At 49.1% G+C, this 27,561-nt stretch overlaps 1 protein-coding gene and 1 pseudogene across 7 annotated transcripts in view; one reads left to right on the plus strand and one right to left on the minus strand.

Moving 5' to 3' along the window:
* The first annotated feature begins 345 nt into the window (after window positions 1-345).
* Window positions 346-27,561, plus strand: part of LOC114705546 (DNA (cytosine-5)-methyltransferase 3B) — a 38,749-nt gene continuing 11,533 nt past the window's right edge. For 2 of the 7 annotated variants that reach the window (XM_037205314.1, XM_037205316.1), the window contains exons 1-16: window positions 346-642; window positions 14,410-14,587; window positions 15,175-15,236; window positions 15,753-15,866; window positions 17,739-17,864; window positions 18,432-18,638; window positions 19,269-19,427; window positions 21,607-21,714; window positions 22,571-22,715; window positions 23,106-23,165; window positions 24,513-24,635; window positions 24,778-24,822; window positions 25,598-25,677; window positions 25,951-26,063; window positions 26,446-26,632; window positions 27,321-27,405. In XM_037205314.1, the coding sequence (XP_037061209.1) occupies window positions 14,416-14,587; window positions 15,175-15,236; window positions 15,753-15,866; window positions 17,739-17,864; window positions 18,432-18,638; window positions 19,269-19,427; window positions 21,607-21,714; window positions 22,571-22,715; window positions 23,106-23,165; window positions 24,513-24,635; window positions 24,778-24,822; window positions 25,598-25,677; window positions 25,951-26,063; window positions 26,446-26,632; window positions 27,321-27,405 (1,786 nt within the window). In that variant the 5' untranslated portion in view covers window positions 346-642; window positions 14,410-14,415. The remainder of the gene's footprint in view (window positions 643-14,409; window positions 14,588-15,174; window positions 15,237-15,752; window positions 15,867-17,738; window positions 17,865-18,431; window positions 18,639-19,268; window positions 19,428-21,606; window positions 21,715-22,570; window positions 22,716-23,105; window positions 23,166-24,512; window positions 24,636-24,777; window positions 24,823-25,597; window positions 25,678-25,950; window positions 26,064-26,445; window positions 26,633-27,320; window positions 27,406-27,561) is intronic. The other 5 variants (XM_028887450.2, XM_028887451.2, XM_037205317.1 and 2 more) reach the window with 4 other exon arrangements.
* Window positions 4,590-5,033, minus strand: LOC114705547 (annotated as a pseudogene).

The following is a 27,561-nucleotide window of genomic DNA, read 5'->3' on the forward strand; positions in this document are numbered from 1 at the left end:
GCTTTTTCCCTCTCTGGGCCGTGCATCCAGATCTGTGTGCGCTTGCCTGTGAGTGTGTGCGTCCGCTCGGGGTTGGGGGACAGGAGGGGAGGGGGGGAGGGTCTCAGGTGGAGTCTCCGTGGGCTCGGATCGTTCGGGAGGGTGACCCTCCAGACAGAGGGGGCCCAGGGGCGGCGCCCGAGGAGGCGGGGCGTGGAGGCTCGGGAGGGATTTCAAATCTCCCTCGCCCGTCCCTTTGGCCCGGCCGGTCGGTGAGTGGCTGCGGCGGGGGCGCCCCCGGGCGGGGGCGGGGCGAGGGCCGGGCCGGGGCTACAAGGGCAAGCGGCGCCGCCCCCTCCCCACCCACTCCCGTGCGCGCCCGGCCCCGCAGCGTCCTCGCTGCCGCCCTCGCCTCGCAGCTGCAGCCCGCGTGGGACGCTCCGGCCCCAGCGCCCCGGACCAACCCCCCACCCCCCGGTGGCCCCACTGGCGCGCGGGCGAGCGCACGGCCGCTCCCGGCCGGCAGCGCGGGGGTTAAGCGGCCCAAGTAAACGTAGCGCGGCGATCGGCGCCGGAGATTCGCGAGCCCGGCACCCCGCGCCGTCCGCTGGCCACGACCCGCGGCGCGACCGCGGCGCCGCGCCACAGCAAACCTCGCGGCAGGTGAGCGCACCCCGCGCCCCGAGGGGGGGGTCCCAGGGGACCGGAACCTGGAGGCTGGGGTGGGGTGGGTGCCGGGGCGACAGGTCCCCTAGAGGCTCCTGGAGGTTTGCGAGGAACCGGAGGGGAACGGGGCGCATGGTGCCTAGCGGGACGGGGACACGGGACCGGGCATGGGGACCGAGGAAGCGACGCCTCCGCTGCACCCCACCACTCTGAAGAGTTGAGGGGAGGAGACGTGTAGGTAGCTTCTCTGGAATCTGGAGTTGAGGGCACTTGGGAGCGGAATGGGGCTCGAGGGGTGGCTGTCCTTACCTGGCCCGGGTCTCACCGGAGCCTCCTTAGGGAGGGATGGTCCGGATGTAGAGGAAGAAGCAGTCTCGTCAAGGTGGCGGTGGATGTGGATCCCTTCTGGCTTGGAACTTCGAATGACGGACACCTCCAGGTTGGGATGGTGCTCTGGGTACCAAAAAGTGGGGATGCCAGATGGGCGTTGTCCTCGGGGTCCTCCGGAGCAGAGCCACCTGAGTTGAGGCGCAGCCGGCTGCTGGGAGGGGCTGGCTGAGCACACCTGGCCAGGGTGGAGCTGGCTGGGGGCGGTGCCTCACCCTGCCGGCTGCCCTAGGGGCTCACTTTCCATTCTTAACTTTCTTCCGGGGTGAGGTGGCCCCACTTTCCAATCTATACACTGAAGCCTTAATTAAAAAGACAAAAAACAAAAAACTTGCCTTCACTTTCTAGCCTACAAGTGTCTGTACTTCAGGGATTGCTTAAAGACGCCTGTGGAGTCTTTCCAGGGTAGAAGGTGCAATCAGAAAACCCAAGACCACTGCAGTCACAAGGATGGACTGCCCAGAGGCGCAGCGTTTCTTGCTCGAGTCCACTTGCTCGAGTCCACCTGTGGCTGCAGTCCTGTACTCTCCTGCATGCCTCTGGCTCCAGCCTGCAACCCCCTGCATCCCTGAGGTTTGCAGCATGGAGTCCCTGTGATTCCCGCTCTGCAGTCTGAGGCGGATGAATGAAAAGGAATGAAGGGCCCGGTAGAGTGCTTCCGGCCTTGTGGATGCTGTGGGTTTTGGTGGACTAGTGGCACTTACACTGACCTTCCTGTACCCACCAGGCCTGCTGAGGCTTGTGTGCTGGCCCTTGGAAACCTCGGGTGTATACTTAGCTTTTCCAGATTTGGGAGTATGCCCTCCCCCACCCCTAGTGCTTTTGGGACCAAACCCAGGACCTTATTTCAGGCAAGCCATCTACCACTGGGTCCCATCTCCCAGCTTCAAGGTAAACTTTTGTGGGGTTGGTAATACAGCAAGCACTGGTGACTACTGTAGTTGGCCTCATTACCTCCCAGCGCAGGCTCTCCTTCTCAGGCAAGCATAGTTTTGGATTTGTGCTTACGTCATATTAGTGCAAAGCACATATCCCTTGTGTCTTAATTGTAATCTTGAATGTTACATCTGTGTAATAGGAACAATGCTCACAAAGACTTAGGGATGAAGCCGGGTTGAGGTCTTGAGCCCTCCGTCTCGAAGGTGGTGGGCACAGCACCTAGGGTAGGCCCCAACACGCGAATGTTGAGGTAGCCTGTGCCGAGAGCGGAATGGAGAGTCACCTTTGCCAGCCCCTCCTTTTCCTGCCTTCCTGAGGTACTCCGTTTCATTCTCAGATATGGAAGCCTTTCTAAACCATCATTGTCCGTGACTGGGGAGTTGGCAGGAAGGGCTGTCTTTGTTTCCTTTAAAAAAAAAAATTATTACGCTTCACTTTGTATGTGTGTACACACACGTGGGACCATTGTGAAGGTCAGAGGGAAACTTGTCGTGGGACACGCTACCATGTGGCTCTGGAGAGCGAACTTGGGTCGTCAGCCTTGGCTGCAAGCGCCTTTACCTGCAGAGCCCACCCATCGCCAGCCCCTTTGTTCCCTTTGGGAAAGGGCTGTGTTTTTATGGTTTGGGACCCTTTTTGCTCTCCCCCCCCCAAGCTTGAGGCTAGCTGAAGGTGTAATTGTGGAGCTCAGCAAAATCCTTTACCTTTCCTGTTGGGGTGGAGAGAGCCAGACAAAGGGGCTGGTGAGGTTGCTGGGGCCAGCCACATCCTCTTTAAAGCCATAGGCAAAAAACCCTTACCCCTACAAAGGTTGGGGGAGGGGAGAAGAGGATCTGGGAGCTGCAGGGGGCTGAGGGCGGAGGAAGGAAGGTGGAGTTGAGGAGGCTGCCTCCCGGCCTGCCCTTCCTCCCGCCATGTGGTGCCTGTGACCTGGAGCCGCCTGTCACCCCTCATTATTGAAGCCCCAGGCACCCGAGTTCAGTGGACATTTGGACAAGCACTCCATCCCGGGAACTGGCCCTTGGCGTTCCTTTGTCCCAGACCAACTCCCCCATGGCAGCTCCACCTCTAGTTCCGGATACCATTTCTGAGATACCTAAATCTGAAGTTTCCTGGGTCCTATACAGGGCACTCTCAGACCTGTTGTGTTTTTTTTTTTTTCTTTTTCCTTTTTCCTTGAGAAATAGGGCCTTCTCTGTTGCATAAGCCTTTCTTCCTCTGCCCCCATGTGCTGGCATGTGTCTCCAGGCCTGGCCTCAGGTGTATTCTATTGGATGGTCGGGCCTGACGTGGCCTGACCTCCTTCCCTCTCCCTGACTTCCATCCATTGCCTCCCTCAAATACTTTTTAATTCAGAGTCGGTCATGTCTGAATGTTCCTCATGTCTTTTGCAAAGTGTGACTTTGTGTATTTCATGGAGCCCCTTTATAGATGGTGGGGCTGAGGGTCCGATCTAGTTGCTTCCCTTATTGTGACTAGCTTTTAATGGGGGACATTTCCACTCTAACACTTGTTACCATCTCAGGACACATTGCCCAGCACAAGGAGCCCAGTGCAGACCTTCAGATGGGTCTGTCTCTGGCTGGAGACATGCATATCGGTTGCTGTGTTGAGTTAGTTTTCTGAGGTTCCCTCCCAGCTGAGAAGTGGATATGGGTGCACCTTTACCCATCAGTGGGAGCCACAATATGTTTAGATTTTTAGATTAGTGAACTAATAGCTCATTCTCAATTAGTTGAGGAAAGCCCCAAGTTTAATTAAAATCCATTGTCTGTAGGGTGATAGGCTGAGGCAACAGCAGCAGGGCTCAGGGTTGAGGTTCTATTTATGAGGCCGTGCCCCAGCCTCCCTTGTTCTCTCTATAGAGTTGGTTTTATAGCATCTGATTGCTGGCTAATTCCTGAGATGCTGAAGTTCCATTGAGTTAATAGAAGGAAGGACTCTGAGGAGTCAAATGTTGAGGATGTAGTTCAGAGGTAGAACACTTTCCCGGACAGCGTGAGGCCCTGGCTTTAGTGCATTGTACTATGTACACAGACACACACACACAACAGGTTTTAGCTTTTTTTGGGGGGAGGGGGAGACAGGGTTTCCCTGTGTATCTCTGGGCTGTCCTGGAACTTACTCTGTAGACCAGGCTGGCCTCGAACTCACAGACATCCGCCTGCTCTGCCTCCCGAGCTCTGGGATTAAAGGTGTGCACCACCACTGTCCAGCTCAGCTCAACATTTGATGTTTAAACTTTTACCTCTATTGAGTGGGACTAGTTGTTTATAGGGCTTACTGGTTAATGGGATCTAGGAGCTCTGCTGTAGGTACATGAGGTATGCAGGAGGCTCTGGTCAGGTTTGATCTTGACCTGGCAACACCCTTCAAAGGAAAAAAACCCACCCAAGTGTGGTGGGACAACAAATGAGTGGACCTGTTTTCGGTTTCCTAGTAGGTTTCAGTTTCTGGACAGTGGGCTCTTCCAGTGTTCTGCTGGAGATATGGGAGTTCCTGAGCTGTTGTATTTCCCTCTCCTGGACTTGGACTGCTTAGTCTCTTGTGTCTTTTTTTTTTTTTTTTTTAACTTTCTCACTTTTAATTTATGACAAATATTCCCTGATCTCTCCTGGTCAAAAGTTCTTTGAGACAGTTCTGTCCGCCTTAGCCAGTCCAGGAATAGAATCATCTGACACTGCACGCCGCAAGTGGCCCCGCAGATAGCGTAGGTTTTAAACTGGCCATTAAACCAGCCTGTGACCCTGTCAGCCTTGGCCGCATTCATCTGGATGGATGAGTGGTCCTTGGCACAATGATGTGGTTGCTTGTGGAGCATTTTTGCATCACGTACAGGTCGACGAACTCGCAGGTGTAAGTCTGCATGTCTGGTTACCGGGAGCACAGAAAGAATGTTAGTCTCTTGTGTTCTTGTCTAGGACTCAGCCCGTGTAAAGGTCAACAACAACAAATTGAGGAAGGGTACCTGAGAGAGAGAGAGAGTCTAGCCAATCCTGGAGTCTCATTTCCATGACAAGGAGCCACATTGGTATCCTCTTGTGTTTGCCTGGGCCAGTGCTGGGACTGTATGTAACTCCAACTTGGGGTGACATTACCAACTGCCATCACTGCTTCCTGGCACTCGGGTGACACGAATGGATTGTACTGGTATTTCCAGCTGCTACAGTGGGCGTTGGTGGATAAGCATCATGCAGTTGAAGCACTTGACCCCAGGGACCTAATGAGAAATCCTTGCTCAAGCTAGCAACTTGAAGAGGTGAATGGAAGCTGTGGACAGGGTTGTTTTTTTTGTTTTTTGTTTTTTAAACAACTTGGGGTTCACCAAAGGCAGAGGGCAACAAGGTTTAGGAAAAGCCTGAGCAAATGTGTGGGTGAAGTCTCTATTTGTGCTCAGGGACCTACAACAGAAACTATAGTTTGGGGTCTGAACTTGGCTTTGTTTGCCCAATCTGCCTCTATTCTTTGGTGGTCCACTAATTATTACCTGCCTTAATCCTTTTTTGTTTGGTTGATTTTTTTTTTTTTTTTTTTTTTTTTTTTTTTGAGACAGTTTCTCCGTGTAGTCCTGGCTGTCCTGGAACTCGCTCTGTAGACCAGGTTGGCCTTGAACTCAGATCCTCCTGCCTCTGCCTCCACCATCGCCCTTCTTACCTTCCTTATTCTTTGAGCAGTTCCATGAGGACAGGGTCTCCTGGCCTTTGCCTGCTGTTGTTAAAGCTACTTTTTGTTATTGTTTGCTTGTTTATTGAGACAGGGTTTCTCTGTAGCCCAGACTGGCCTCAAACTCACAAAGATCCACCTGCCTCTGCCTCCAAAGCACTGGGATCAAAGGCATGTGCCACTACCACCTGGCTTGTTAAAACTAATTTTCTTTTTCTTTTTTTCTTTTTTTCTTTTTTTTTTTTTTTTTTGGTTTTTCAAGACAGGGTTTCTCTGTAGCTTTTGCCTTTCCTGGAACTTGCACTGTAGCCTACCTAGGCTGGTCTTGAACTCACAGAGATAGGCCTGCCTCTGCCTCCCGAGTGCTGGGATTAAAGGTGTGTGCCACCACAGCCCAGCAAAACTAATTTTCTTAGCATGTTATTTGTAGATGCTCATGGGTTCAGTGAAATTTTCATTTAGCTAGGCTGTTCCCTGATCAAAACTACAACCCCAACATCCCTGCCTGACTTCCCAAGCTTCTGGCAGGGAGCACTGTGTGATGGATACTGCAGCCTTTCTGCAGGTGTGAAGGAAGGAGCCTGGGGAGGGAACCTTAAAGCCATGGAAAAAGTGGGTCGTCTAGCCTCAGCAGCTTCCCACACTGACTGGTGATGTTGGGTACCACATAACATAGTTAGTTGTGTCCTAACTAAAAGCAGATTAGTAAAAACCTAAAGTGTTGGCCCTGCTTTTCTTCTGTCTTGGGTGTAGTAGAGATGCCCACTATTTCTTTGTGGTCACAGCACAGTTATTTCCCTCACAGTGTGTTAATAGATAAAAGTGGTGTCTCTAATTAGACTCAGCATTCCAGGAGGCTAAGACAAGATTTTCAGGAGTTCTAGGGTAGCCTGTATGGTGAGTTCCAGGTCATCCAGAGTTACATTCAGTGGTACCACTGACAGGGGTGGTGTGGGATAGCTTGGAGTGGGTTCTGCATTGGAATCCCATTGGAAATGACTTTCCAGTAACCCCTGCCTCAACCTGGCTTCCTCCAAAAAGGTGCTGGCAGGATGTGTTGAATCAAGACACTCCAGCGTAGGTTGGTACCAGTAGCGCTTTTCCTACTGACCTGTTTCAGGGCTCTGAAGTGGACAAATCTGAACCTCTCTCCCTAGGTAATGTGACAGGCTTTAGAAGAGAGTGCTCAGTGGTTAAGAGCACTTGTTCTTACAGAGGACCTGTGGTCCCCCACATGATGGCTCCCAACCCTATGGAACTCCAGTTCCAGAGGACCCAACCCCGGCTTCTGGCACTTAGCGTTCACATGGCGCACATACATTTATTGCTGTGGAGACAGGGTCTCAAGTATTTGGGGCTGGGCTTGAAGCTGGGATGACTTTGAACTTCTGATACTCTTGCCTCCATGTGCTAGAATTGTGGCATTCATACTTTTACAGTTTCTTATTTTTATATTTTGGAGACAAGGTCTCACGTAGTCAAGACTAACGTCATTCTTTTTGTAGGTGAGGATTGCCTTGAGCTTCTGAGTCTCCTGCAGTGAGAATTCTGAAGTGGTATTGAAGTAGATTTTAGGTGTGTGCCACTGTGTGTGGGGTTATTTGGTGCTTGAGATTCAACTCTGGGCTTCATGCATGCATGCATGCTAGGCAAGAACTGAACTACAGCCCCGGTCCTGGAGCTGTGAACTCTTAGAGGAAGAAAACAGGAGCCGGGCGATGGTATGCCACTCTCAGGGAGGCAGAGGTAGGTGGATATCTGAGTTCGAGGCCAGCCTGGTCTACAGAGCGAGTTCCAGGACAATCAGAGCTACACTGAGAGACCCTGTCTTAAAAAAACCAAAAAAGGAAAAAAAAAAAAAAAAAGAACAGGCTAGAGGAGTATGGCTTACTGCATATGGTAAGAATAACATGGGTTGTGAGGTATAGGTTTTTCTACTTTAACATGGCCCCTTCCAGCAGGAGCTGCCCTCTACTGCCCCTCGATACACGCTTCTAAACACTGAGCCATCTCTCCAGCTAACCCCGATTTTTAAAATTTTATTGTATGTGTATGGGTGTTTTATTATGTGCATATATGTATGTGGAACCACATGTACATAATGACCATGGAGGCCGGAAGAGGGTAGTAGACCTCCTAGAAGTGGAGATACAGGCATTTGTGAGCTACCAAGTGAAACTTGGGATACAGACCTGAATCCTCTGCAAGAGTGGCCACTGCTCCTGAACCACTGAGCATCCTGTCTGGCCTCCCCCTTTAAAAAATTGCCAGTTTCTTATGTAGCCCTGGGGTGTTTTGAACTTGTCATACTTCTCAGGCTCCTGAATAGTGGGTGTTACAGGCACTCTGAGGTCCTGGGCAGTCCTGAGTCACAGGATGAAGGACACTTGGCCTTATTTTGGAGACAGGATCTGACTGTACGTACTGCCCAGGTGGCCTTGGACCCCTAATCCTCTTGTCTCAAGTGCTGGTATTTTAGTCATTCACTACCATGGCTGGCTTCAGGGACATCTAGTATCAAAGGCAGTGTGTGGGCTAGGTATGTGTCCATCAGGGACCATTCTATCACAAATGACGTGCTAATGTGTGAGGTGAACATGAAGAGAACCTGATGTGATTCTTGGAACTTGGGCAGAATTTCATTCTAAGACGAGCTCTGGTGCTTCTGCCTCAGCACGGTAGCGTGACTATTGTGGGTAATGGGTTTCCCCTTCTGCATGATGGCACACCTTTCATCCTGGAACTCCAGACACTGGCATGTGGGTCTGAGTTCAAGGCCAGCCTGGGCTACATAGGGAGTACCAGGTTCAAAAACCTAAACCAAACCAAACCCCTAAATTCAAAATGATATGTAAGTATCTACACACCCATGTACCTATGCTATAGCACATTTTGGTTAGGACAACTTGAATTTGTTCTCTCCTTTCTGTGTTCCCGGGGGTTGGACTCACATTGCCAGGCTTGGTGGCTTTTTTTACATGATGAACCAGCTCTACATTTTTTTTTTTAAGTCAAGATTTATTTTTTATGTTTGTGGGTGTTTGTCTGCATATGTCTGCACCACATACATGCATTATCCTCAGAGGCCAGAAAAGGGTGTCCAGCGGAAGAGCAATAAACAGTAACTTAGCCTCTGAGCCCACTCTAGCTCCACAAATGTTAATTATAGCTCTGCCATGTTCCCAGGCCTTGTAAGAACTGTAGTGGCCCGAATCTCTGCCTTTTGCAGCTGTGTGAACCTGACAAGGCTCTGCTTCCTCTGAGCTGTAGTGTATCCTCCTGTAAAAAGTAGCATGTCTGCTGGGGTTTTTTAGGGGGGAGGCAGGAAGGGGGGAAGACACCCAGGAAGGCTGTGGGTGTCAATGCCCCTACACAGAAACTTTGTAAAGGGGCAGGTGATACTCTTTCAACCTCTCCTACTTCCCTTTGTGTTGTCCTGGGGATGTAGGTGAGACAGACTCCTATTTACTTTCCCTTCATGCCCTTGACACCCTCCTTCCTGTCAGTGAGGTTTGATGAATGCAATTAACATCATAAGATGCCAAGGAATAGCTGTTTTGCTGGCCGGACTGGAGGAGGTGGATGACATCAACTCTCCCATCAACTCTCCGCTTCATTGCTGAGGTTCCTGGGCCCTCTCTTGAGTCTAATTGGGGGTGTCATTTATCCCTCTTGTCTGCCACATTGCATTTGATCTCCTCTGACCTGGTTCCTCCACTGCTGCCCACCCCCGAGTCACATGCTGGACCCCAGTCTCTGGGAAACAGTTAGAGGTTACCTCTGCTCCCAAGGTTAGGTAGTCACTCCTGGGAAGGTAAATACAACACTAGATCGTGTTTCAAGCCATGGAGTGCCCCCAAGCCCCGGGGTGACTGATACATCCTTAATAGCATTTAAGGGGTCTGTCTGCTTGTCTCCAGAAACATTAGTGAGGCATGTATGTGCTCTAGACTGCCTGGGTATTAGAATTGGCATGTTACTTTTGGCATTCTAATTAATTCCTCCCTCATGGTTGGCAGTGGGGGGATGCATGTGCTGTGTTCAGGGTACATACAGCAGAGACCTGGGAACACTACCTGTGTTCAGGTTTACAAGTTAGTGTGGTAGCCTGTTAGCCACACTGGAAAGTCCCTTATGAAGTTAGGACCTCCCCTGGGAAGGAAGCCAGTTTAGCATCCCTACTAGAAAATCACAGGAGATAAAGCAGTTGGCTTATGATAAGGGCCATACTCCTGAGGAAATGCGAGCTTTGAACTGCCAGAAGCCAAAATGAGATGCCCGGGAAGAGATTTGTGTTTGGCATTACATACCAGTCCCTGAGGGGGAACTAGTTTTTGGGGTGGTGCCAGGCTCTAGGACTGCTAGGCAAGTAAGTTCTCTTTACCTAAGTTATATATCCAGCCCCACACCTCCCTCGTCCTTTGTTTTTGTAGACGTGGTCTAACATGTAGACCCAATGGGCTGGGACCCACTGTGTGTGTGCACAGTGTGAGTTTGCCTAGGATTTTGGGAGGATGTAAGGAGTCAGATCTCATGTAACTGAAGTTACAGTAGTTATAAGGCACCTTGTAGGGCAACCCATGTGCTTTGCCAGAGAAGTGCTCTTAACAAGTGAGTCATTTCCAGCCCCAGTGTGTAAGGGGACAGTTCCCCAGTACAGTTCATCCTGGGCACCCAGGTAATGGGCAGTAATGACAGGGCTCATTTCCAGGCCCTGACCCTGGCTGTGGGTCCAGGCAGGAGTTTTGTGGGATACTGATGTGCTTTTGGGAAGGTGTGCTGCCCACCTGTCAGACACTGGCTTCCTAGGCACTGCTCATGCCCTGGGGGGAAGGTCTGAGGTGGTTAATCATTGTCAGCTCTGGGCAGCAGGTCTGCTTGGACTCGTGTAGGAAGAGGGCACACTCCTGTCTGGCTTCTGGTGACCCAGTTAGGGCCCGTCTGAGGGACTGAAGTCCAAGGCTGTGTGAGAACCCACCACTGACCCTGCATGAGGTCATGCATGTCCTTGCTTTAGGCCTCTGACTCCAGCCCAGCTCCTGACTCCAGCATGCCGCCCCCTCACGGTGTGCCTTGAGGGAGTGAATCCTCAAGCGTCCCACCAGGGTCCAGCCTCCCACTCACGGCAGGCCCCTCAGATTACTTAGTGACACTGATGTGGTCTGAGGGGAAATGCTCCTTCTGAACACAGGCCAGCAGCTTTCCTGAAAGTCTGCCTTTCTGGCCTCAGGAACTGGCCGCAGTCAGCTAGTTTGTTCTCCCAAGTCATGGTGCCTCACTGATGGGACTGGATCAGACATTTCCCTAGGCTGTGGGGAGCCCAGAGAGTCCTCGTGTTGAGAACAAAGTCCCAGCACTGGGCCATGTCAGGCAGAGGAGTATCATCTTCTGTTTGTCTGTGTAAGAACAGCGGATCTTTAATGTATGGATTAATCAGCCAAGGATCTTGATAAAGTTTAAAACCCTGGTGGAGCAGGTTAGTTAGGTTCAGCCTGAGACTGAGACTGTAGCTAATGCCTGCATTTCAAGTCCAAGGTACCGGCTCTGGCCTACCAATGTAATGAGGTCCGCATGCACAGTTTGCAGAGTGCTCATGCTTAGGCAAGTACAAGGACGCAGTATGGTCTCCCTTGAGTAAATCACAAATACACCCTTGGGGGCCACGGGGCCTGTTCATCTGAGCTACACAGCACCCCCTGGTGGACAAGAAGCAGATCTTGTACTCTGGCAGCAGCACTAGGTGCTGCTTCTAGAAGGTTCTCTGGGTAGATAGCCTTTTGTGGTGAGTGTTTGAAACAGGAGCAAGGAAACCAGATGGGCAAGTGCTCTCTAGGCAGAGTATTTGAACACAAGTGTATGTGGTGAGTGACTTCCTTGGGCTGTACAGTGTGAACAGAGGGGATGAGTGATATTCCAGGCCTGGTGCGACCTGATTCTTGTGGATAGCTGTCACATCCGTTCAAACTCAGAAACTTACGAGCTCAGGCGAAAGAGGCAGGCAGTTCTGAGTCCCGAAACGGACAGTCAGGGCTATAGAGAGAAACAAGCGAAACAAAAAGCAAAGGACAATAAACTGAAAAACCAAGCAGTAACAGATTTTGTGTGTGTGTGTGTGTGTGTGTGTGTGTGTGTGTGTGTGTGTGAGAGAGAGAGAGAGAGAGAGAGAGAGAGAGAGAGAGAGAGACTTGATTATACAGTTCTCATGCCTGAGACTTGTAGTTAACATGTTTCAGTGTCAAGGCTGAACACACCCCAGTTGAAGGAGCAGGGCTCACAAAGCAAGCCAGGCTTACTTCATGCCCCGTCTCAATACTCTTGAGACTGATAACGGTTAGGTGTTCAAAGCCAGCCTGCATTGTCCAGGAATTCTTGGGTATAGTAGAACCTGTCACACAATGAAAAAGCAAACTTCACTGTCATTTCCTGAGGGAATAAAAGCCTAGACTACTCACTTATAATCCTATTATTTAAAAAGATTGATTTGTTTTGGTTGGTGTGTTGGCTGCATAAGTGTTGGTGTATGTGTCCAGTGACTCCAAAGGTTGTTAGATCCCCTGGAACTGCAGTTACAGAGAGGACTGTGAGCCACTATGCTGGAACGAAGAGCGGCAAGCCAATGCTTTTGACCACTGAGCCTTCTTTCAAGCTTTTATAATTATTTATCAGGGTCTTATGATGTTGCCCTGGCTGGCCTGGAACTTGCTATGTAGCCCAGCCTGGCCTCAGATTGATAGGGATCTGCCTGCTTCTGCATTCTCAGTGCTGGGGTTATAGTTTTCAAGTAGATTTTACTATGGCCCAGGCGGACAATTTATTTATTTATTTATTTATTTATTTATTTATTTATTTATTTATTTAATTTTTGGTGTTTTTTGAAGGCAGGGTTTTCCCCAGTAGCCCTGGCTGTCCTGGAACTTGCTCTGTAGAGCAGGCTAGCCTTGAACTGCCTCTGCTTCTCAAGTGTTGGGATTAAACAACGTGTGTGCCACCAATGCCCAGTTTCGATTTTAACTCATGAAGCTATTTGTTCGTTAGCATACTAAGTTCTTGATTACAGATGTGAATAACCATGGATAGCTTTAATTTTCTCATGATAGGAAAAATTTATTCTGTTAACCCAGCTGTATTTCCTCCCTTGGTGTGGTTTTTTTTTTCCATTTAATTTAAAAAATTTATTTATTTGCTTTGGTTTTGGTTTTTCGAGACCGGGTTTTTCAGTGTAACAGCTCTGGCTGTCCTAAAACTCGCTTTGCAGACCAGGCTGGTCTTGAACTCAGAGATCCGCCTGCCTCTGTCTCCCAAGTCCTGAGATTACAGGCATGTGCCACCCCACCTGGCCTACAATTTAATTTTTTTCTATCTACTCATGTGTACACAGGAGCTTGCATTTGTCAGGAAAATGCAGGCGTTGCTCCATCATGTGAGTTTGGGCGTGAAAATCAGGTTCCAAGGCTTCATGGCAAGCACCACCATTGACAGCCGTCTCTCACTCGCGCGCACCTGATTTTTCTGTCCTACGGTTTCCTTTTTACAGCTGAGAGCCGGGGTCACGATTTAACATTCACGATGTTTTTCAGTGACCGTCTTCTAATGCTGCTCCCTGAAGTGCTGGGCAAGCACTGTACTAGGACTGAAATACATCCTCGGCATCCTTTGTCTCTTGAGTCAGCACCTCTCTGTGTCCCAGGCTGCCCTCGACCCTTCCTCAGGTTCCCCGGTGTTTTGCTCTCGGAGCATGCAGCAGTGTGTGGAAACTTCAGGCTCTTTAATGGTGTACCACTGCCCTATTCCAGAATGGACTCACAGTGGGCTGTTAGAAAGCTACATTCTCTACTTTTTTTTTTTTCTTTTGAGACAAGATCTTACACTGTAGCCTTGTGGTCTGAAGATCCATCTGCCTTTGCCTCTCCTGAGTGTAGGGATTAAAGACTTGTACAGGTTTCCAGGACAGGTACAGGTTCTTATATGTACATACGCCTAATTGGTACAAACAATGTTGTGTGAGCCAGGGCAGAGGTCACACAAGCCTACGGGCCGTCAGTGAGGACCTGGCTCACTGTCTCAGAAGACCAAGTCCTGGAGGTGGAGTGTGGCCACAGCAGGTCAGGCTGTCACTCCTGATGACGGCCACAGCCCTTTGCCACCACTTTCCCTGTATCCTTCCTTCCTTTCAGAACTTGGGATTCACCCCCAGCTGATGAGGGAGGGAGGGAGTGACAGGCCAACTGACCAATGGGCCCCAGAGGATGGGCCGGGGTGGGGCTTATGCTGCCATGGAGAGGAGAGAAGCCTGTCTGAGAGGAGGGTCAGAGGGAAGGAGACCTGGAGACAGAGCAAACCAGGGGGTCATGAGGGAAATGAGTGCACTGGCTTCTTGAGGCTCCGCAGAAGCTGAGCAGGGAGAAAGGGCCGGGGACAGATGGGAACCTAGGCTGCTCAAGCAGGCCAGCATGCGCTAAGTGGAACTGTTAGAAGTGTGGGCCAACTGCAGAGCGGCCCTAGCTTCAGACTCCAGCCTTAGCACCGTCCTCCTCCTCTGTCCTGGGGCCTGGCATCAGGGGCTTGGAATCCACCTAGCCAGCCACATGGAACCAAGTCCTGAGCCTCCCAAGTTTGGTGAGCAGACAGGCTATTGGGAGAAGTCTGAAGGGAACGTGGGTAGGATGTCATCCTCAGAGTGGGTCATGGGGTCTCTTGGGCTGGGAATAGAGAACCGTGGTGTGAAACAGAATGTGCAGCCCCTCATGCCCCCATTTCTCCTGATCTCTTCCCCAGGAAACAATGAAGGGAGACAGCAGACATCTGAATGAGGAAGAGGGAGCCAGTGGGTGTGAGGACTCTGTCATCGTCAACGGGAACTGCAGTGACCAGTCCTCAGACACTAAGGATGCTCCCTCACCCCCAGTCTTGGAGGCGATCTGCACAGAGGCAGTCAGCACACCAGAGAGCCGAGGTGGGTGTCAAAGCTCCGACACAGCAGCTTCATGACTGGTCTCAGTGGAGACAGCTCATTGCTTCTCTTCTGGTGATAAGGGCTTCATAATGATCAGGAGATGCTGCCCACTTGCCTCTTGCTCTTAGAAGTTCATAGACTCCCTGAAAGTCCTTCCCCACTGGTTTGGAGCCCTGTAGTGTCACTGAAATCTACAGTGTCCATTAGGACTTTCTGAAATGGATCAAAGTGGCCTATTTTCCTGTTCAACCCAAGAGCTACTTGGCCACATGGGAACATTTGAAATGTAGCCAGTGTCAACCAGTTTCATGGAATGGGCTGTGAAGAAATGGGCTAGCATGTGAAGAGGAAGGCATAAACCAGGCTGTGTGTGTGTGTGTGTGTGTGTGTGTGTGTGTGTGTGTGTGTGTGTGTGTCCCTTTGCCCTGTCTCTTCATGGAGATCATGAGGGACACTGGCTTCCTAAAATGACTGGTTTAGAGTTGGCCCCAGACAGACTGTTGAGGATGCATTTTAGCAAGAGCACTCTCCAGGTTGGTGACCACTGTCCTACTTTGCAAATATGGATTCCTGACTTTTCCTCGCAGGCCGCAGATCAAGCTCACGGCTGTCAAAGAGGGAGGTCTCCAGCCTGCTGTCTTACACTCAGGTACCGTTTCTCCTCTTCACTTCACGTGGTTTGCACCTTTCTTTTAGTTTAGATTGCATGAGAAACAAGACAAATAATTCTTTATTACACAGGAAAGTCTTTTATTCAAACCTTCTGTGTGTTTGAAATTATGTCTGTCATCAGTGTACTAACAGATCAAAACTCACTCATTTCTGGAATGGGCTCATCTTGGCCAAAGTGTGTTATGGTTTGTTTGAGACAGTGTGTGGATGGCCTGGATGTCAATGTAAGCCAGGATGTCCCATGTCTTCTCACATGTGCTGTGAATAAGTTGAGGATGCCAGGCCGGCAGCGTTCTGCATTTCCATAACTTGGCTGGTGGCCTGGGATTCAACCCAATTTGAATTTGTGAACATATGATTAGCAGGTGTGGAATTTCACTGAAGAAAACCCAGGTGATTGTAGGATGTATTTTGGGGACTCCTAGGGTAATGTCAATTTAATGATGCTTCTGTATCATTGATTCCCTTAGTTCATCCTTTTTTCTTACCACAGGACTCAGCAGGAGATGGAGATGGTGAGGCAGAGGATGGGGAGGGCTCTGACATTGTAATGCCAAAGCTCACGCGTGAGACCAAGGAGACCAGGTCACCCTCTGAAAGTCCAGCTGTAAGTCCCACCTGCTGAGCCCAGGCACCTGCCACCGTTCCTGGGCCTTGTATAGAAAATAAGGATTAGACAGTTACTTAATCAGAAAAAATTTTGGACACATTTTGTGTGGTGGATGTATATAGGTCAATGGACAACTTAGGAGAGTAGGTTATCACCTTCCAGCATGTAGATTACAGGGACCAAATTCAAGGGTTGGCAGGCTTCGGCAAGTCTCCTAATCCACTGAGCTCCTTGGTTAAGTTTGATATCCCTTAGCCACAACAGGATAATTCAGATCCTAACTTGAACCTCAAGGTAAACATGACATTTGATAAGAGTGAAGAGCAGATGAGCCATGGCCGTTTGACACACGGAACACGGCACCAAGAGCTTAATGAAAAAAAAAACCACTTAGTTTTTGGTTATCATCAACATTTTCTGATTATGATTCCTTTGAGGAGGTCTTCACAATCATTGCTTTTCCTGCTAAAACTCCCTCACTATGTGATCAAGTTTAAGTGCAGATCCCTGCTGATGCCAGGGAATGAGCTGTAGCCTGGGTGTGTGGAGCTCCTGTAACACTGGAGCCTGGGAGCTGGAGGCAGGATCAGTCTTACAGGATATGGTTGACTGTAATCAGTTCTCTGAGCTACCTCTCGTGAGTGATGCATTGCAGGCATGCACCATCACACCTGGTTATGTGTGGGTTGCGGTTTAAACCCAGAGCTTATATGAAATTAGCATTCTATCAGTTTAGCTATACTCACAACTCTCAAATGATTTCGACTTGGGAAAACATCTGCTAACCTCAGTCATTGCTGGTATTTTATTTATTCAACATGCCATTTCTTTCCTGTGAGAGATAACACAGTCATTTGTGACGACCGTGGATGGATATGTAGTTTTCTGGGTGGATGACTGAGTTGCCTGTTGCTTATGTGTGTCATTTTCTTCCATCATTGTATGCCCTGGCTCAAGAAAACATTGAATGGGTGAGTTCTAATCCACCCTTGACCAGAGAGGAATGATATGCTATCTCAAACAAAACAAACATATGTCAGTCAGAACAAAAACAGAGTTATTGAAATGGAAAGTCACAGCGGGTCAGTTCAGCGCATGGCAGCTACTGTAATAATATCACCTTCTATGAATTGGTACTCTCCTCATTTTACACATAGGAGAAGATTCCAGTTACTTTGCTGTTTTTTTGACTGAATTTGGGTCTCAGGCTTTCTTGCCTCAGCCTCTTTAACGCTGGGATTACAGGCAGGCTGTGCCACATGTGACTAACGGTCAACTGTTGTCGATTTTGAATAAGTGGCGGCAACAGGCAGCTTCACACCATTCTGAGAAAGCTGAGCTTTTCTGAACTGCCCCATCCAGGGCTTTCCTAAATAAGCCAGTATTTAGGCTTGAGCTTTTTGGAATATCGCTCGACTTAAGGTGGGTTATGACCCATTCGGGGACTGAACAACCCTTTCACAGGGCTCGTATATCAGATATCCTGCATGTCAGATATTTAGGTTACAGTTTATAACTGTTGTAATGAAATGTTTTTGTGATTGGGGATCACTAGAGCATGAGAAACAGTATTAAAGGGTCACAGTATTAGGAAGGTTGAGAACCACTGGTTTAAGGCAAACAATTGCTTAATCACTATTTGCTGCTGCCAGTTTGGGTAGTCAAATCTGTGTTGTGACATGGGGCAGTGTGATTGTCTCCTTCAAAGATATCCTTGTTAAAGGGATCCCTGAGTTTATATCCAATTGTCTTCTTCACTTCAGCAGGTCAGCCTGAGGCTTCCTTAGGGCCCAATCCCTTTGGGAGCCCTTATTGGACCCCCTGCATCCAGTCACCTACGGCCCAGTGTTTATCCTTTCTTACTTTCAGGTGCGAACCCGAAATAGCAACAGTACCTCCAGCCTGGAGAGGCAAAGAGCCTCCCCTAGAATCACCCGAGGCCGCCAGGGCCGCCACCATGTGCAGGAGTACCCCGTGGAGTTCCCAGCTACCAGGGTTGGTCCTGTCTCTGATTGCAAGATCTGCCTGCTCACTCACTTGCACAGAACTGCCTGTTGTGTGTATATAACACAACTCTGCTTTCTTCACCTGCACCTGCCTTCCAGGGTCTGGCTTCTTAACTTTCTTCTCTGACTCATCGTACTTGGAACCACTTCGAGGAGGCAGGAGTTCCCAATTGCTTAGGGCTCTGGCCCCTTGGAGCTGAGCTGAAAGCCACTGGTGTCTACTCTGCATGTCTCTTGTGTCTTTCCCTGTTGTCTTGAGGCAACCCCCAGCAGGTCCAGAACATTCTACTGCTGTTTCCAGATGTACAGGAGCCAGTTCCCCAGAGACCCCGGCCTCTCTGAGCTCAGCTTCAGAGCCTCTGGTCGTAACCTGTCAATGCACTCACACTGTTTATTCTGTCTTCTCTCTGCCTTGGGGTCCTTGTAACCCTGTCTCCTGGGGTGCTGGTTTGTTTTCTCCTTCTTGTTGATTCTCTGGGAACTTGTTGGGGGATACTGTTTGTGTACCCCTTCTGCTTTGCTTCACTGGGTCTCTGTCTTGTCCTTCCGTCCATAGTCTCGGAGACGCCGAGCATCGTCTTCAGCAAGCACACCATGGCCATCCCCTGCCAGCCCGTACCCCAGCATTGACCTCATAGAAGAAGTGACACCTCAGAGCAGCAGCACCCCATCAATTGACCTGAGCCAGGACAGCCCGCAGGAGAGCATGGATGCTACACAGCTGGATGCAGATAGCAAAGACGGAGACAGCACGGAGTATCAGGTACCACTGAGGAGGGGTTTGGGCCCAGGTTTGCACAACATGCAAATGTGGGGAAAGAGAACTGCAAAAATTATTGAGTGACCAAATGACGCCTGCCACCCACCCCCCCTTTTTTTTTTTAAGACCAGGTTTCTCTGTAACAGCCCTGGCTGTTCTGGAACGCACTTTTTAGACCAGGATGGCCTTGAACTCACAGAGATCCTCCTGCTTCTGCCTCCCAAGTGCTGGGATTAAAGGCATGGGTCAGGACCACCTGATATTTTATTTCTGTTTTTTAAAAGATAGTTTTATAGCACACACATTTAATCATAAAACCCACGAGGCAGAGGCAAGCCTGATCTACAGACGTTCCATGCTAGGGCTATATAGTGAGACACTGTCTGAAAAAAAAAAAAAAAGTTTTGTGTAGCCAAGGATGACCTCCAAATCCTTGTTCTGCTGAATGCTGGGAGTATATAAACACCAACTTATTTTTCCTGGACATCTTTTTGTATGTACCAGTGAGCTATTTCTCAAACTCATGCATCACATTTTATGGCCACCATTTCTTTTCGTGCCCTTGGTCAGGGAGGTTTCCCAGGTTTCATCTCCCTGGATGACTGCAATTCATTCTGTTGGTTCTTCTTTCAGGATGATAAGGAGTTTGGAATAGGTGACCTCGTGTGGGGGAAAATCAAGGGCTTCTCCTGGTGGCCTGCCATGGTGGTATCCTGGAAAGCTACCTCCAAGCGCCAGGCCATGCCCGGCATGCGATGGGTACAGTGGTTTGGTGACGGCAAGTTTTCTGAGGTGAGGCCATGGCAAGGTGGGCTCTTTATACCCGAGGCCTTGCTTCTCTTGGGGGTGGCTCTGAGGTCAACGTTCTGGACATGGATGCGTTAAGGTTGGCACTGGGACCAGAGTAAAGAAACATGCTTCTTGGGTTACTTGTCTTAAATGCCTGCTTGTGGGTCAGAGATAAGCTGCTTTTTCTTAGTGAAAGGGTCTCAGTAATCCTCTGACCTATAACTCAGTATGTACAATAGTCTGGCTTTGAACTCAGATCTGCCTGGCCTGCTGCCTGAGGCCACACCTGTGACTAGTCTACTGGAAGATGGTGTAGCATTTAGAAAGCATTTAGAAAGGTAACTCACTTACATCTGGATGCCCACACTCCCAAGCAAGGTTTCCAATGCCCTGCTGTGCCTTCTGTGGGTAGCTACACACACACACACACACACACACACACACACACACACACACCCCGGGTATTGTGAAACACCTTAAGCAAACCTTGTCTACACAGAAAAACTGCATAAAGAAACCCTGTCTCATTAACAACAAAAAAGACAGTATGAACTTCTAGTATTAGCAATTTAAAATGAATCTTTCTTTTAGCAACTTAAAATGAGTCTTCCTTTATAATGAGAGTCTTCTGGGTCTAAATTAGAGATTTTATTTTGTGTCTTTGAAGTGCTATGGATCCAAACCATGTACCTCACATCTCATCAGCCCACTTTTGACTCTTAACTGTTAAACACATGTTCCAAGATCTGCTTTAAAATTTTTTTACCAGTATGGGTGTTTCCCTACATGTATTTCTGTACACCATGGGAGGCCGGAGGAAGGACTTCAGATCTGTAGATCTCATGGATCTTGACTCCAGGCTTAGTGACAGTCCTGAGCTACCATGTGGGGGCTGGGGATGTAACCCAAGTCCTTTAGAGAATGAACCGCAGTGCTCTTAACCCCTTAACATTGTCTAGTGCTCTGCAAAGATTTTGAGTGATACAGAATGGATTTCCTGGGGTTTCCTTAGAAATGTCAGTGTTAGGCCAATGCCCAGCCATAGACAGGAAGGAGTTCCTGAGATACAGCAAGCAGGTAAGACTGAAGTGGCATTTAGGACTTTGGTTCAATTCAAGTTTTCTTGGTTCAATTCAAGTTTTCTTTCCTACAAATTGGGTTTCCATGTATCCTACATTTCCCTGGGTAAGAATAATGAAATCTGATCTGAGAGATTACATGCAGTTGTCCTGTTTGAACAGCAGAGGGAGCAGTAGGACTTGTGACTTGGGCCTCTGCTGGTGGTTGGTTTGTTTGTTTTTTCTTTTCCTTGAGACAGGGCTTCTCTGTGTAGCCCTAGCTGTCCTGGACTAGCTCTGTAGACCAGGCTGGCCTTAAACTCACAGAGATCCACCTGCCTCTGCCTCCCAAGTGCTTAGATTAAAGGCATGTGCCACCGGCGCCCCATTCTATGCTGGTCTTTAAAGCATCAAGCTACAGGGATCCAGTGAGACATAACGTACTCATTTGTAGACAGAGTCAGATGACATTAAGGGGTAGTATGGCTATGGTAGGATTATAGGAAGGCCAAGACCTGCCCAGAGCCTGTAACGTAGTCCCCACTGGTACTGTGTTACATGTTGCATGTTACGTTGCGTGTTACATGTTACGTTACATGTCGGCTAGAGCAGCTGATACTCCCTTGTCACCCATGGTGGCCACACCACGGAGTTGAGGCTCTGAGCATAAGATGGGGCTGAGCGTGAAAGCAGGCATTGCATCCTGGACATCCCCTGTCTACAGTTGTGATAAGCAGCCCGAGTCACCTCATTTTATCTTTGCACTCACTAGGAATCCCACCCATAATTCATTTCTGCATTGGCACAAGGCAATTTGCCTTTAGTGATCAAAACATGAGTTATACAGTCTTTGTGAGAATTAAGAATTAAGCATATTTTCAGCCTGTGCAAGGTGGGAACTTACTGATTGGGAGTCAACGTTATCACTCAGGAAGGTCTGCAGTTATCCTTCTTGCCCACATCTGGAGTTTCTCAATGCCAGATCTGCTCTGTGTGCCATTTCTCCTTTGCCCTTTATTGTTCAGTACCGGCATCTGTAAGTTGTCACTAGGTTGGGCTCTGGATGAACCAGTGCACATTAAACTCAGGTGTGGGTCGATCATAGTTTTGTTTTTCTCTCCTAGGTCTCAGCTGACAAACTCATGGCTCTGGGGCTGTTCAGCCAGCACTTTAACCTGGCCACCTTCAATAAGCTGGTGTCTTATAGGAAGGCCATGTACCACACTCTGGAGGTAACATGGGTGTGGGTGTTAACTAGGGTGTCGCCCTAAAGGCAGGAAAGAAGAAACCTACTGAGGGAAAGGGGGTAGCAGGTATCCTTCAAGACTGGCTTGGAGGTAGAGGCACCAAGAAAGTAAATGGGGAAAAGATGGGTCCTGACCTCTACTGGGTTAAATTGGTTCCAAAGGGGTCACTGGTAAGTTACTAATATTGATGAAATAGGTATGACAGGATGACTCCTGGCTTGGGTGTTCACATAGTCATACTACTAAAAAGGGCCTTTTACCAACCTGTGAACAGGATTTCGAGGCATAGAGGAGGTAGTAGCTAGTTTTCTCTTAATATAGTTTGTAGACATTTGTTTATTCCTGAGAATCATTAGGTTCTTCCACTCCCTCCCTATAGCTCTACCAACTTTCGTGCCATGTACGCAAGTGCCTAAATTATATGTACAGATTCTTTTGGCCCTTGAAACAATGGATGTTTGGCTACATCCCTTCTGAAGTCTTAATCCAAAGGTAGTCTTCCAAGACAAGCTATTGGAGATGAGGATGGAACAGCCTGAGGCTTGCTTCTACATCTTAATAGCTCAGCTTAACCAATCTCTTTTAGGGATCTAAACATGTCTGGTGCCTATAGGGAAAGATATCTGCCACCCATGCCCCCCTTTCTATTGTTTCCTAACCTGACCCTCAAGCAGGCCCCTGTCACATAACAAAGCCAAGGACAGCTGTCCAGCTCTGAAAGACACCAGTGTTTAGGGAATGCAGGCCCCAGCAGGAGGAATCCCTGCGTTCACCCTGGCACATACCTCATTCGCCTGCTCCCATTCATGGACAGACTTTGCCTTTATTTGTGTCTTGGCAGAGAGCCAGAGTGCGAGCTGGTAAGACCTTCCCCAGCAGCCCGGGAGACTCGCTGGAGGACCAGCTGAAGCCCATGCTGGAGTGGGCCCATGGGGGCTTCAAGCCCACTGGCATCGAGGGCCTCAAACCAAACAACAAACAACCAGGTAGGCATGAATATATGCCACTGCTGCTGGTGTAGCCCTCAGCCACACTGGCAGCCCCGGCACTCACTGGGTCACCTCAAGCAAGGCCGACTTGTGCCCTGTGGACCCCAGGGCTCTTAAAAGCCTCTGAAAACTCAAGGGCCGCTATTACCTGCCTTGTCAGGCTTCCTGTGTGCAATTAATCTTTTCCACAAGTCCAAATTCATCCTTTACCTCTGTGGCCATTCTTTCTTTAAAATAAAAAATAAATAGACAAATTTGGCTACCTGTCATTTTGACCGGTTTCTTATCTCCCTGAATATACTCATGATTCAACATAATGAAGTGAAGGATGGACCCGAACAGCCCCGATGTCTAATACAATGTTTTTGTTTTGTTTTCCTGCAAAAGTGGTTAATAAGTCGAAGGTGCGTCGGGCAGGCAGTAGGAACTTAGAACCCAGGAGACACGGTATTCCCTTGCCATCTTTGAAGGCTCTATTTTCTTTCCTCTGTCCTGGGATTTCTTGGCATCTACGGTGCTCACTGGAGAAGAATCAAGTCTCCTAAGCTGATAAGACTCCCTCACCTCACTCCCCACCCTCACTTACCCTCGGGCTAACCATGGGTGCACATCCAACCTTCTACACTCTTTGGATTATCGCCTTCTCTCTTGTTTCTTAAAATTAATGGCATATAAGCACTGGCAATGGTCACTTTGTCATCAAAAGCTCTTGGAATTTTGGTGTGTTTTAAATATTTATCTTTGTTTTTGTGTTTGTTTATGTTTGGAGACGTGTGACGATCAGAGGACAGTGTTCAGGAGTATAGTCTCTAACGCTTGGGTGACTGGTTATCATACCAGATTGCTAGACTTAGCTGCAAACACATTTACCCACAGAGCCGTCTCCTGGCCGTATTTTTGTTTCTGGCCTCACCATATACCCCAGGCTGGATTTGGTTATAAGAGTGTGTCATTACACATGCTTTCCGTACGGATTTTGATGGGTTTACAATTTCATTTCTTGGCTAGGCCATAGCAGCGCATGCCTTTAATCCCAGCACTCAGGAGTCAGAAGCACATGGATCTCTGAGTTTGAGGCCAACCTGGTCTACACAGCTAGTTCAAGGACAGCCAGGGCTACACAGAAAAACCCTGTCCCAGCATAAATTATTTCCTTAGTTGGAGGAGTCAAATTTAATCCTTTGTATTATGAGTCAATATAAAAACAATAGGATGTGAGCAACAATAAAATTTATTTTCTAAGTAGGGCCCTCACTGTTCTAGAATCTTCTATGTAGATTTGGGTGGTCCTGAATTTCCTGTCTGCTATCTGAATGCTGTCACTAAAGGCATGTACTATCACTCAGCAATTAAGAAAATCAATAATTCTCTAGTAATGGAACAACTGAAATGAATAATTATACAGTTATTCTACTTTTAAATTATTACTTATTATAAAAATTAAAATATTTAGTTTTAGTGATGTTGGTTAATAGATATCACCTAATTAGTAATTGATTATTAAATGTACATTGACTAATATTATAAAATTGGCTAAAATAGATTCCATTGTTTTAAGTTACTCCAATTGGACCAATCAATGGCTTCACTTGACTGACACGAGCCTGTCCTGCTTCCCGGGTGAGAGGAGCTTTGAACTGGCTTCTACTGTAGGTTAGAGAACCCTCTGGGGTTCTCTACACCCATCACTGTCCTCTGCTCTAGATGCAGCTGGATCCCAGAAAAAGCATGGTCTTGTCCTAGGCCTGCCTTGTCTCTTAGACCTTCAGTCACATCCGTCTGCTTCCCCTCCAGAGAACAAAGGTCGAAGACGCACCACCAATGACTCTGCCGCTTCTGAGTACTGTCCCACACCCAAGCGCCTCAAGACAAACAGCTGCGGAGGGAAAGACCGAGGGGAGGATGACGAGAGCCGAGGTGATTTGGGTGCTGAAAGGTCTGACCGTGCATGGTGCAGGACCAGGAGCAGCAGGTCCTCTGTTGGGTACAGAGGTGCACAGCTGCGTGGGAAAGGAGAGACTTCCCCACCTCCTCACACTTGTCCCTCTCTCCTCAACAGAACGGATGGCTTCTGACGTCACCAACAACAAGGGCAATCTGGAAGGTACTGTCGTCTCCTGGCCCTCCTCCCTTCAGGGGTGCCCCAGGCCTGCCTTAGCCTGGCTTTGACCATCTGCAAAAATCATTAGTGAAAGAGGCATAGCACTGTATCTGTTTCATCCTGTGAAAGCTGGTTTTTAAATTCACCCACCACCTCCCAGTCACACAGTCTTGGTCACCATTATTAATACATACTTTTTAACTCTTATCGACCTACCTGCCTACCTATCTCTCTCCATAGCCCTGGCTATCCTGGAACTCACTATGTAGACCAGGCTGTCCAGGAGTACCCCTTACATCTCCTTCCATGTGCGGGCTTATAAAGGCTGCATGAATAACAAATGGATTCAGAGCTGGTGTTGCATCCAATTAGTTGAAACCTGCTGATTGTTTCAGGGTAGAGGAGACACCTGGGAGTCTGAAGACACATCAGTGCTACCTCATTGGTAGGGTTTGTCTCCTCATCTGTAAAGCTGATTGCAGTCACCGTTAGTGCCTGTGATTGATGTCCCTGTGCTAGGCAAACGAGAAGTATTCAAGGCAGGCAGTTTCATATCTTTCCTTCACAGTATTTCCTGTTCTTCTTCCTTACAAACCTTTTTCTGATGTGTAACTCTTTTTTTTTTTTTGGTTTCAAAGTAACAGTTACATTGGACATAGAATAAAGTCCTTGACACAGTGCTGGCTTACGCAGGGGTTCAGAACTGTCCTGCATAAGGCTTCATCAGCAGATGTCAGGCCCTTGATTTCCATAACTCTGACACCTGTCTTTCTCTTAGACCGCTGTTTGTCCTGCGGTAGGAAGAACCCTGTGTCCTTCCATCCCCTCTTTGAGGGTGGGCTCTGCCAGAGTTGCCGGGTGAGTCTTCCTGCCCCTTCCTCCTGTCACATCCTTCCCCCGTCCAGGCCCCCAGCCCAGTTCCTGCTCCAGGCACTAGTGAACAGCTTCCCAGGGCACATTCACCCCCACTTCCTGTTTGGGGGACAGGTGCTGCAGCAGAGAAGGCCCTCCAATCACATGCACTGTCGCTGAAGAGCATGCCAGGCCACCGGCTAGGGCCCCAGCCAGCTTGCTAGCCAGGCCTGGCTGAGGTCAGGCCTGTGGTCTCACGTGCTTCTCTCTGGTGGTCAGGATCGCTTCCTGGAGCTCTTCTACATGTATGATGAGGACGGCTATCAGTCCTACTGCACCGTGTGCTGCGAGGGCCGGGAGCTGCTTCTCTGCAGCAACACCAGCTGCTGCAGGTGAGTGGGAGGCCGGACAAGAGGGCCTCAGATCCCCGGGGGACCTCACAGTTCCTGCAGTCTGTAGGCAGCGAAAACCAAACAGAAAAAGCACCCCGTCGATAGTCTGTGGAATCTGGTGCTCACGGGCATGAACTACATTGATGCATAGTGCTGGACTCAGGTCAGTGTGCCCGTGAGGTCAGCCCTGTGAGGTTTCTGTTGAAAGGCTCTAGACCTGAAGGGAGTGTGAAGGATCCATATTCAAGAAGGGGGTTTGTTATCCTATATCTCAAAATACCTGGAGGCCGGAGGCTGAGCATCAGGCAGGAGATCTAACTGGGCCTGCATGACAAATGTCTGGTAACCTTGGTGCCCGTTGCCTCTGGATACTCTGGTACAGGTGCTTCTGTGTGGAGTGTCTGGAGGTGCTGGTGGGGACAGGGACAGCGGAGGATGCCAAGCTGAAGGAACCCTGGAGCTGCTATATGTGCATCCCACAGCGCTGCCATGGTGTCCTCAGGCGCAGGAAGGATTGGAACATGCGCCTGCAAGACTTCTTCACGACTGATCCTGACCTCGAAGAATTTGTAAGCCATAGACTCTGTGTAGTCCCATGCAATTACAGTCCCCAAGAATCTGAATCCTGTGCATCTGTACAAGCAAGAGTCAGGCCTTTAATCTCAGAATGTAGGAGACAGAGACAGACCTATCTCTGAGTTCAATGATAGCCTGGTCTACATAGTGAGTTCCTGGCAGTCATGGCTACTTACATCGTGAGATCCTGTATCAAAACAGCCAAAGAAAATTATAGTAACAGGCATAGAAACAATGGCTGGAATCTCAGCACAGAAAGCTGAGCCATGAACTTTGTGATGAGTTTAAGGGTAGCCTATGTTAGTGAGGTCAAGGCCAGCTGGGAATGTGCAGCGAGATTCCATCTCTGCTACCTCACAGAGCCCTGAGAGCCCTTGCGAGTCAACACCTCTAACTGACAAGTCTCTTTCCAGTGCCTTCTGAGGAGGGAAGAAGACGGAATGTTCGGAGCCTGTGGGTGACAGGAGCAGCTGCTCCCACATTGTAGGGGTTGATCTCCTGTTCTTAGAGGCCTTGGCAGCGACTGGTCCAGCTCCTTATCTGGCTCTGTGTGTCCCTCCTATCTAAGGACAGCATGGCCAGCCTGTGGCTAATGCTTTCTTCCCGGTTCCCATCAAAGCATCTGGGCACAGGAGGATGGATGGGCACTCTGAGGCATCACTCTCTTTGCTTATCTGGCAGGAGCCGCCCAAGTTGTACCCAGCAATTCCCGCAGCCAGGAGGAGGCCCATTAGAGTCCTGTCCCTGTTTGATGGAATTGCGACAGGTGAGTCTGAGGCAATGAAAGACGCTTCTAGGCGGGCTGAAGGTGTCTCCCCTGTGACAGTTGCGGACAGTGACAGTCGGCTTGCTGGCAAGCCCCTCAGTCTGGGCTCTTTTCTAGTTTTCCCTGTTGTGTGCATGCAGAAATCAGTCAGCATGC

Source organism: Peromyscus leucopus, chromosome 4 (assembly GCF_004664715.2).
Source record: "Peromyscus leucopus breed LL Stock chromosome 4, UCI_PerLeu_2.1, whole genome shotgun sequence".
In the NCBI taxonomy this organism is placed as follows: Eukaryota; Metazoa; Chordata; class Mammalia; order Rodentia; family Cricetidae; genus Peromyscus; species Peromyscus leucopus.